Source organism: Episyrphus balteatus, chromosome 2 (genome assembly GCF_945859705.1).
Source record: "Episyrphus balteatus chromosome 2, idEpiBalt1.1, whole genome shotgun sequence".
Taxonomy (NCBI): Eukaryota; Metazoa; Arthropoda; class Insecta; order Diptera; family Syrphidae; genus Episyrphus; species Episyrphus balteatus.
Window position 1 is genome coordinate 103,928,324 of NC_079135.1, and position 11,604 is coordinate 103,939,927.

Here is an 11,604-nt window from a genome sequence, read left to right on the forward strand (position 1 = left end):
TATTGCAACTGAAAAATATTTGCATTTAAAAAAATTATTTATTGCAAATAAAAAATTTTGCATTAAGAAAAATTAAATTGCAGCTGAAAAATATTTGGATTGAAAATAAAAATTTTATTGCAAATTAAAATATAATAAAAACAAATTGCATCGCAAATAAAAAATTTTCTCAATAGAAAAAAAAAATCAAGGCAAAATATGTGCATTAAATATTTTTTCTTAATATTCGTCGAATTTCTTACAATTTTGGGTATCTGACCATACCTACATTAGTTATTTCAACTACCTATACTATTGAACCTTATCTAAGGCCAAAAAGTCAAAACTGTAAGGGATTCGACGAATATTAAAAATATTTAATAAACACATTTTGTATTTATTTTTTTTAATGCAGAAAATGTTTTATTTGTAATATAATTTTTTTGTAATGCAAAATATATTTATTTGCAATAAAACTATTATTTTCAATAACAATATTATTTTCAATGCAAATATTTTTCAGTTGCAATAACATTTTTTTAAAGCAAATTTATTTATTTGCAATAAATATTTTTTTTTAATGCAAATATTTTTCAGTTGCAATAAAAATTTTTTTAATGTAATTTTTTTTCATTATGAAATTTTTTTACTTGCAATAAATGATTTTTTTTTTAAATTTCAAATGCATTTTTACAACCCTGAATAATAATAACATAGCTTTTCTAAAAACAATAATAATGGCCTTCGGCGCGCCGCGGCGTAAGGCCATTTTAAACACTTTAATCACTCTTAATTCGGTTTTTACAAACTTGTAACAAAAATGACATACGTCTTGACTCTTGTAGAAAATTTTCACAAATAAATAGAAACTTGTAACTTTTTTTTTTGGTGAAACAGAAACCCACAAGAAACTTGAAAGCTCACAAATTTGTTACTTGTAAAATACAAGTTTAATGGGTGAAACAGAAAATGGATTTTTTCACAAATAAAATTGTAGAAACTGGTGAAACAAAATTAATCGGTTTTGTCACAAATATTGTGAAAATTATTTGTAATTACAAATTTGTAAGTTGGTGAAATAGGGCCCTGGTATTATTTATATAATATGTATGTATAATATAAAATATAAAATGAAGTGTTAAGTTTTAAGTTTTTAAGTTTACGTTACAATAAATCATAAAAAAATGTGCGTTTAAATTATGTGTTTTCTTCAAATGTTATGATTTTGGTGAGATGTTTTTTCTCTGAAGAAAATTTTCATACAAATATGGTGTTCCTTTATTATTATTTTGAAGTGCCACCTTTTTTTTCGAGTGCCACCTTTTTTGCCACTTTTCAAAAATATATAGCGGTAACACTGGTCATACAACCGTTTTCTTGATTTCTCTTCTCGCTTACTTCTAAACGGCTCAACCGATTTCAATAAAAAAATAATGTATAAATTCGCTACATTATTTGTTAAAAAAAATGTTTGGTATTATAAAAAAAATCTACAATTTTGGAAAATCATTTTTTTCAAAACAAGTCAGTGAATTTTCTGGAAATTTTGTTTTTATGCGTTGATTTATAATTTTGGCACCAAGATAGATCTTCCTTGCTTACTCCTTTTTGTCTTTTTTGTTTTTAGTACATCTTTCAGTTAGAAGGAAGACAAAGGAATGGGTGTGTAAGTCACTAAAGTCTTGGCTTTACGAGGGATCGTTGACAAATAAATTTTTTTAAATTTAAGTAAAATTAAAAAAAAATTGTATTTATTGTTTTTATTGCAAAATTCTGAGTTTCAATCCCTGTTTTTAATGTCATTAGATTTGGATGAATAATTTGGGGAGTTATATACGGTGGCCATATCTACCCGTCATCTTTAAGGGAGTACCTCTTTTTCGTTACACTGCCCTCTTTATATTTTTACCAAAAGAGGATTGTACTTACATAGTCCTCTTTTTTCTAAATTGTCCTTGTAAATAAACCATAAATATACAAAAAATGAAAAACAGTGCTTTTGAGTGAGAGGCTTAAACATAATTTCAAACTATGTCTCCGTTTTCGTCATTGGAAAATGGTCACCGTAATTATGGATTGGAACTCCTAGATAAATAAAAATAAACAAAGATTTTGTTTGTTTAATTGTTGTTTATTTCATTGTTTATTATGATTGTCTTAATATCCGCAGTAAAAGATTTTAGAGCATGTATTTTATTTTTTTTTTTTTTTTTGTTTTTAAGAGATTTTTAGTTATGTATGTCTGTTGTGTGTTCTGTTTTAGTGAGTGGAAATTGCTTATTATAATAAATCGAATTATTCATACAAACTGGGACTGAATTTATTTCTCATCAATTTTTTCCATTTATATTTATTTATTATTTTAAATTTTGCAAAGTTGTATTGCTTTTTTGAATACTTATCTTACAACTAAATAATATTTATTATAATTTTATTTAATTTTTTGTAACATTCCGATAATGTTGGATTTTACATAAATGTAGTTGCTACCTACTATTCCAAGAGTCAAAATGGTTAATAAAGAATTCACCAATACAGTGAAGAAGTAGGTTCATTATGAAAGAACTTATTCCCACTTATGCATCATTTACAAAAAAAAAATCAAGATTTAAAAAGTTTAAGAGCCTTAACCCGTAGATGAAATCAGTTTTCAGCATAGCACAGACGCGTATTAATTGGGCAATTGTTTGGTTAAGATCATGCATATATGCAGGCAAGAAGAGCAAATCTAGTAAGTATTTTTAAATCGAATTTTAATGTTGTGAAATTTCTATTGTGAACGCAATTTTTTGTTTTATCGTTTTTTTCGTTTACAATTTTGCAATCGACTCAAATCAAGTTCATAGTTCTCAACAGAAAATATCTTTGTCGAAAGAGATACACAATACAAAAACAGATTTTTATCGATTCGATCGACTATTATCGCATCGAAAGTTGAACGACACTCGCATTAAGAGCCATAGTCTCTATAAAGTCAGAAGTTCAGGTGCTTTGCGTTGAAACATGTGAATTGAAAGTTTCACGTACATTGAATAGCAGAATAGGGCTGTACTGCTGCAGTAAGAAACTCACCGGCACACAAAAAACCAAAAGTGGTGTGTACTGTACAAATTAAAATTACAATTCGACTCCGACTCCCAGACTCAAACGAAAAAAAAATAAAATTTTCCTCAAACCCTGTCGTCAAAAATATACAATTTAATTGGATTAATGCATAAAAGCCACTAAACATTTTTAGCAGATTTCTATTAAAATATTATTCAATTCAACATTATCGGAATCGTACCAATTATTTTGTTTTTATAGAACAACATGAATGATTTTATCACATAAAAAAGTTATTTTTGTTTTTTTTTTTTCATATAAAGTTATTTTTCTTATTTTTTTTTAATAGTTATTATAAAATTAAGAGTGAAATATAATATATATTATTATATTTAATACCTAACTTATGGACTAATAACAAAAAAAAATAAAAATTTTAAATAGAATGTTTAAGAACCTTCGAGATATAAGACAAATTTTTAAATGTCTCTTGTTTTTTTTTTTTTAATTTTGTTTTAGTTTTAGGACGTTTTTTTTTAAATAACAATCAACGGATATTTCGTCAATATAAATAAAATACTAATTAACTTCCTACCATCTTGGTTTGATAGGTTTAAACCGCCATTGTTGATAGCCATCATTCACATCGCAATGGCTAAGCATTAATTGTGATGTCTGTGGATGTAATGCCATACATTTTTTATTCACCCTATGTAAAAGGTGACGTGTTTCTTCGTTGTATTGCCATGGGCCATCAACTGTACCCAATCTACATACAGCTAATTTGACTCCTTGTCTATCAGCTTCCACACACCGCTCACCAACACCCAGCTGGCCAGCTGCATTCAGTCTTATAAGTTGGTTATTGCCAGCTCCATGGCAGTGCTGAAGGCCCATTATGGCCGGTGGGGATTGTCCCATAGAATCTAGACAGTTATCTGTAGCTATTGAACGTAGTTCACCCCAATGCAAATTCGCAGGTAAAGCAGGGAATTTATCAAATACATCGTAGGCTACATTATCCATGTACCATTGGAAGCTCTTACACTTTAGACGCTCTTTTAATGCCAATTGGTCAGTAATATCACCCATATCCAAGTATCGAGCCAGTGGCTCTCGTGTGTAGAAGTATTCTTTGTAGGTATCATCAAACCATGTCTCAATGACTCGTTTGTAATTGATTGTAATCAATGGGCCCTTCTTTTGTTGTCCAAGTTTTCCAAAGTTATACGGCATAAATCCACGATAGACATGTCCAACCTTTGAACAGGGCACCCATTCGATACTACCACCACATTGCCAAATTTTGAAACTCAATTCGAAATTCTCGCCACCCCAAACAAGCAAACCAGCATCATAGGCGCCGAGTTCCAAGAAATAATCTCGATTTATGGCAAATAGTCCTCCGGCGTGTGTTGGAGATCTGTAAGGTTCACTGTTGTGTGCTCGTCGTTTCTTCTCCTTCTTAGGCAACTCATTTTCTTTGTATAACATTCCCCATTCAAAGATACCTCTAAAATGATGTCCACTACCATAAACAGGATGATACTCAAAAGTTTTATGATCGATACCATCAATAATTGGCACAGTCATAACAGTTCTATCACGATAAATAGGTGCCAGCAGCGGTGGCAACCAATTTAAATTCACTTCACAATGAGCATCGAGGAAGACAATAACTTCTCCGGTAGCCTCATTAGCACCTCTCGATCTAGTTCGAATTAGACCTTCTCTCTCTGTATTTCTAATTAAACGAACGAGTCCATTAAATTGTTCTAAATATGTATCGAGTTGGTCTTTTAAATCAGCCTTATCGGAATAATCATCGACTAGGACGATTTCGTGGAGTATATGTTTGGGTGAACGATCAATAACCGAATGGACGGTACGCATTAGAACGGAGAAACCTTCATTGTGGAATACAATGATGACGGATGTTTTTGGCAGATCGTAGGGATAATCCCAGTGCATGCATTCTTCTAAGCGAGTATCACGGACAGAACGATGCATAGATATTTCATTGGAACATGCAATATTCATGCCATATTCCATTTCAGAATCTTCAGCTATATTTTTCTTTTCTGGCGGCAGGATGTAAGCTTCACCTTCTTCACCCGGTCCAGTTCGCTTGACAAGATCACGTGGCTCAAAGTTGCCCAGACCTGCAATTATTGTAAAATAATCCACAAATTAATAAATATTATTGAGAAATAAGTCGTTAAAATAAGTTGAAATTTGCTGATGTATTATTCTAATGTTAATTTAGCACTTATAATTAAGAAGAAGAGTCAAAGAAGAAAAACTTAGGACGGTCGGAACGAGCGAATGGACGAAAAAGCTCAACTTAATTATCTTGTCCTACATAGAATATATATTATATTATTAAACAACAGGTTACGAATATAGGAATAATTTGAACATTCGCTTCAAAGACATAGGGGGTATATGTAAACTTTATTTAGACGACTGAATATACCACGTTAAGGATCGTTAACGATGGAAAACCGCTGTGCCTTAGTCGGGGCTCCTAAAAGTTTTTTTTCTTAGGGGTTAGTGAAATTCGAGTCTAAGTTATGGTGCAAGGACACTAACTTAACATTATTTGGTTCTACTTAGGTATTTACTTTTTCACGTTAGAACAGTTCATACCTAACTTCTTTTTGAAATTTGAATTTCTTTACTAACTTATCGTTGTTGTTGCTAAGTGTTGTGGTGGACTTATAGCAATTATGAGATTTTTCTTTGTGTAATGACTATCATTATCGAGTACCATTATTGAAGTTTAATTTCGTAAGCTATTTATTGTTATAGTTATTAAACCTAAGTGCTTTTGAAGTATAATGCAAATAATTTTGAAATTTTGAGCAAATGAAGGGCTTTCACTAATTAGTTATTTCTTCACTCAAACATTCGAAAGAAGATAAAACCACTTTAATTGCATAGTAATAAAAAAAAAAAAAAAAAAAATTTGCACGTTTATTTGATCCATGATAACAACATTTTTAAACATATTTACATTTAGACACAGAACTATGTACTTTTAGAAAATTAGGGGCCAACTTTAAGTTTGGTTATGTCAGTTTTAAACTAAAATAAAAGACCGGAAGAAAAGTTGAGTGAATTATGAACTCTGAAACTTAACTAAACACTCATTTTCCAGGGCTTTTTATTTTTGTATCTGTTTTGCAGATTAAAGCTGCAATATAAATAAGATTTTTTTTTAATGGTAATCAAATCGTAAATATTAAGAAATAAAGACGGGACTTAAGTATTTTTTCTAGTGTAAAAATATTTTCAAAAACATTAGATAACAGTTAATGAGCTTTACGCGAAAAAAAACTTATATTTTCGACAATTTACGTATATAGTAAAAGAACTGCAAGATACAAAAGCAACTTAATCTATATTTAAATTTGAATTTCCTTAGAAACAAAAAAGGTTAGTGAACACAATTTGGAATCCGGGGAATCTTAAAAATTATATCCGCGAAAGCCCACTTGCTGTTTTAATCCTCGTTTTTAAAGCATTTTTTTTCCGATGACAGTTTTGAACCAAATTTTGACTATTTCTCTTAATTGAATAATTTCAACCAAACTGCTTTCGTATCTATTTAAAGAAGTTTTGATAATGTCAGAAGGTCAGAAGATTAGAAAAACTCGCTTAAGGGCCACATGCACCGGATTGCCAGAAATTGTTTAAAAAAAAAAAATAAAAAAATGTACACTTAATTTGCAATTCTTTTTCAATAATCTCTATTCATTAGGATTTTTCCATTGATGTGAAAGGATTTTTATATCAAGGTTGTAAATTAGAATAAGAAGTTATTATAGACCTATAGCTAAATATCGTGCATTCCAAAATTATTATTTATGACACCATTATCATTATTTTCGACCAGACAACATGGGTTCTATAGATGCAAATCCTAACATAACCTAACAGAATTTGTGTCTATTGGATTTAAATAATTTTGTTGGTGGTGTTCGGTGACAAAAAAAAAAAACAATTTAGAACTTAATGTTGCTAAATGGCAATCAATTACATATTGTTGTAATTTGCGATAGTGATCTTATTTTCAGATCTCACTTTAACAATATAGTACCCAGGGCTAATTCGAATTTGGATTTCATAGAAGAGAAGGCTGGTCTAAAAAGTTTTTGGAGAAAATAAAATAAAATAAAATAAATAAATAAATAAAATGAAATGAAATTTTTCTATACAACGTTAGTATGACCTTTTCGGAAATACGCTAGCCAAGTGCGGTCCCCTTATCACTAAATACATACTAAGAGAATAGAACCAATAGCTGTGTTTTATAGGAAAATAAAACACAGCTAATATAACGAAGAATATAATTTTTTTTATTTTATTATGAAGAAACAGAATAATTTATCGTATTTGAGGCAGTAAGATTCTGTACCCTTATTTCATCAGGCTCTTCATACTCACTTTGCACAGTGGTACCGGTTTCAAAGAAGGGCAGCCATAGGGGATTATGGTTAGGATAGCAACAAAATATACATACATTTGTGTGATAATGTATTTTTTTAACGATAAAAAAGAATAATTCAAATGAAAAACAATTGATTTATAAAGAAATCTTGTATATTTAATAACAAAATGTAGAAGCCTTGAATCAACATACAAACAAATGATGAGTTATTTTTTAAAATTATTTATTTGTTTTTTTTTTTTTTCAATTTCAGTCATAATTTTAATATTACATTTTAGATTTAAAGCTTGCTTAATATCATATATTGTTATAAAAATATGTACAAAAACTTAAAGAAAACATAAAAACTTAAAGAAAAAAAAATATTATGCAAAAGTTTTAAATATGAGAAATATGAGTAAAATTGAAGCAGTGGGTGTGAAAGAGTCAGTCGTAGCCCGTCGCACTTATTCGCAGACAGATTAAATTGTTTATTAAACTACACATGCAAGTGAAAATTTATGTACATATATAAATCATGTATTTATATTGACGACAACATAGTTAAAAGTTTCGTTAAAGTGAGAAGAAAAACAAAAGTATGGAATTTGAACCTGTCCTTTTCTAGTCTGTTTTTTAGTTGCAAATTTTAAATAAAATAGAATTGTAAACTCTAAATATAGTACATACCTTTAACTTTAAGTTCCATAACAAAAAAAAAACTTTGAAAATAATTTTAACCGAAAAATACACTTAAAAGTTTAAGTTGATTCGGGACCAAAAATAAAGCATTGAAACCAGTCTTTTATTCGACAACTTTTCATGGTCGATATGAAAAGTTCCGTTATTTTCTCAAAATTTCTGTTATGCTATCTTAAAGAATAGGCTTTTTATAGCAAAAATATAACGAAAAATAACGTCATTATATTGACATCGATACTTCGGCCTATGGCCTACTACGGAACCACTGTACTATGGTAAAAATAAACCAATAGCAAGAATGTTAAAAATACGTCGAAAGTTCATACAAAGTAATCTTTTTATGATGTTTTTCAACTGTCCTGAATACCTATCAAAAATTAAAGAGACCGCAAGCTCGACCTTTTATTTTTGTTTTAATGACTCAATAAGTACTTATTGAATTTTTTAAAATTTTTTTTTAAACAAAGATCTGCTCTTGCATGATCCTAAATAAGAAAATTATTGTATTTTCTTATTTTGTTCTTCTTAAACCTTTTTTTTTTTTTGCTTTGTTTTTCTTTTTTACATTTTGTAGCTGCTCGTATTAAGCATTCCGAATATCGTATTTTCCAACGAAATTTCTATCGCTAAAAGATTTACCTTTTTTTATTTTCAATAAACTCAACAGAGAAGCGCAAAAGATACATTGAGATCCGAGTGAATCGATGCTTTTTCTCGAGCCTTAATCCCTTCTTACACTGTCTAAACTTGAAAATCTTTAGTTTTTCCCTAAAACAGACCAGACACTAAAGATGTTAAACTTTTCCTTTTCGATTCATAGAATTCAAAACCCGGTGATTTGTTAAATCATTCCAAAGTTGTAACAAAAAAGTAATATTAAAGCAATTACAAAGGCGACACGGCAGACATGTGGCTAATGTTTATTCAAAGCTGTCAATGAAAAAAAAAAACAAAGAAATTAACCATCGTCTTAACTAATGACAAAGCAATCAATAATTTGCTATTAAAGATAGACATTACAAAGAGAGAGTTCAATGAAATTGCACCTATACAATGGAAATATTTAAGATAAAAAAAAATGTGCCACATCAAGTAAAAGATATATTTTCAAGGTATATTTCAAAACACTTGGTAAAAGCCGCGTCAACAAAACCATTTCTCAATAGATAACAACGCATTTCACACTTTTTACTTGCGATATAGGTACTATAGGGCAAGTTTAGGATTTGTAAAAAAAATCGAACTCGAGATAACAATTTTACATGACATTACGATGATGGAGAATGCCAAAAAAGTGGGTCCGGCAATTCTGTCTGTCTGTCTGTATATACCTCGAGCTACAGCCTAAACGAGTGAAATGATTTTCTTCAAACTTTGTAGTTAGCAGTTTTTGGTGATTCCCTAGAGGGGAAATTGAATTTTTTTTTTTATGACCAAAACTAACGGTACCTGCCATATAAAGGAAATAGAAAAGTTAATTTTTTTTCAAAAACGGCTCCAACGATTTTGATTAAAATTTTTGTGTGTAGTATTACACATAAGAGCCAACTTTTGAAATAAAAAAAATATTTTTTGTACCCTTATTAACGGTACCTGTCATAGAACGTTTTTTTTGGTTTCTGAATATCTCGTACAAAATTAACCCGAGTTCAACGAAATTTTTTATGCAAAAGCGTTTAGATAAAGGTAATATTAAAATTTTAGAAAATTTTCAAAAATTGCATTTTTGGATTTTTAAAAAATATTTCAAAATTTTTTTTTTGAAAAATCAATTATTTGAAAATGGGTTGGTGAAAAATTTTGAAATTTCGTTTTTATGTGTAAATTAATTATTTCTTCAAAATGGCATACAAACTTTTTTTTTGAAAAATGTTAGAAATTTTTTATATGTAAAAAATTATTTTTTTAAAAAACCGCTCTAACGATTTTGGAAAATTTTTTTCTAAAAATACCTTTTTTTGCAAGTAATAAAATGGCATACTTGGTTTTTTGTAAATCATAATTTAAAACGGTAATTCTTGAATAAAAAGCTTTAACATTAGAGTTACTTTTAGCATAAGAGCAAGTACGTGCGACTCCAGTCGTGCATTTTATTTTTGTTCAATTCAAACATTTTCAAATGTTATCACAGATGCGTGGCGGATTGTTTGCGGTGGCTTTGCCCCCAAAAGTAGATAGATTAGAAATAGAAAGAACAAAAAAGACAAGTCTTTTTTAATTAAATCGTCAGGTGTTATAGAAAATATGGAAACTGGTTTTATCAGTTAAAATACTAGACCATCATCAATCGACTCCTAACAAATTAAAAAAAACTTTCACCAAACAACAACTTAGTTTAATGATCTCCGGTCTCTGAAAAGAATTTCTATAAAAATGTCAAGGCTATCTGATGACCCCTTTGATGTTATTGGTCATTTCTCTGATAGCCGGCAAAAAAGCAAAAAAAAACCTTACCTGTAACTAAAACTGGTGCTTGACGATTTTTTCTTAGGGCAGATTGTTTGGCAGAATTGTAGACTTCGCGGACTTTTTTGTGACCATCGGACCATGTTGCCAGGACGTAAATTAATGGAATGAAAATAAGAGCGCAAATTACCAAACGAATTATTCGTCCACTTCGAAAATTTGTGAGACGCATTTTTGTTGAGTTGTGTGCCCAACACTGGATTTGGATTTTTTTTATAAATTACTACAAAGAGATGGATAGTGTTTAGTTTAGTTGATGGATTTTAATAAATTTGCGATGTTACCTCGTTGGGAAGAAAAACGTTTGAAGAAAACCTTTCTTTTGTGTCGACGTGTCCGTCCGCTTCGTTTCTTGTTTTTTTTTTTTTTTTTATACAAATCCAGTAATGATACACAAATTGAATAAACAAAAGCGAAGAATGCAATCGAAATGAAGAAGAGGGAGCGAGAGAAATGTCACTTTGTTTTTGTAATAACAAAAAAAAAAAATTGTTGACAGGTGTCGGATTTGTGTGGATGTGGAATTTGAATTATTTGGAATATGGAACAGGGGTGTGTTCGGAGAGTAGAGTCACTTAAGGGCCAAAGTACACTTTATGGGCCTGGCTACACAGTGTTGTGCCCCACAGTACACATAAAAAGGTAATATATTCCGAACTGACATTGGTCGCCAGATTGTCAAAACATGACACTTTGGCGACCAATGTCAGCTACCGAATTCTTAATTGTTTAAAATACCGACGAAAAACGCACAAAAACCGATAAACCACGCACACCACTAATTTTTAAACAATTATTTATCATTTTCCGCGATGAAACACGAAGAAAATTTGTTATTTTTCAATTTATAATATTTTTAAATGACATTTTATAAATTAAAACAAAAACAAATTTCCTGTTTACTGCGATTGAAATATAAAAAATTAAAGGCCGACCTGACAGATTGGTGCCCATTTTTGACAAACAAATTTTGACAACGT

At 29.8% G+C, this 11,604-nt stretch overlaps 1 protein-coding gene across 1 annotated transcript; it reads right to left on the reverse strand.

Moving 5' to 3' along the window:
• Positions 1-3,514: 3,514 nt before the first annotated feature.
• Positions 3,515-11,064, reverse strand: LOC129910435 (N-acetylgalactosaminyltransferase 7). The gene is made up of 3 exons (XM_055987816.1): positions 10,909-11,064; positions 10,613-10,847; positions 3,515-5,186 (listed from the first exon to the last, which is right to left on the reverse strand). Exons 2-3 carry the CDS (start codon positions 10,794-10,796, stop codon positions 3,616-3,618), a joined length of 1,755 nt encoding a protein of 584 aa, XP_055843791.1. The 5' UTR covers positions 10,797-10,847; positions 10,909-11,064; the 3' UTR covers positions 3,515-3,615.
• Positions 11,065-11,604: the final 540 nt, after the last annotated feature.

What these genes read in the sequence shown, in the direction of transcription:
- LOC129910435 (XM_055987816.1), bottom strand. Translation starts at nt 10,796, where the DNA reads ATGCGTCTCACAAATTTTCGAAGTGGACGAATAATTCGTTTGGTAATT. An exon ending in AGCACCAGTTTTAGTTACAG is followed by an intron (nt 5,187 to 10,612) that starts GTAAGGTTTTTT and finishes CAATAATTGCAG; the next exon opens with GTCTGGGCAACTTTGAGCCA.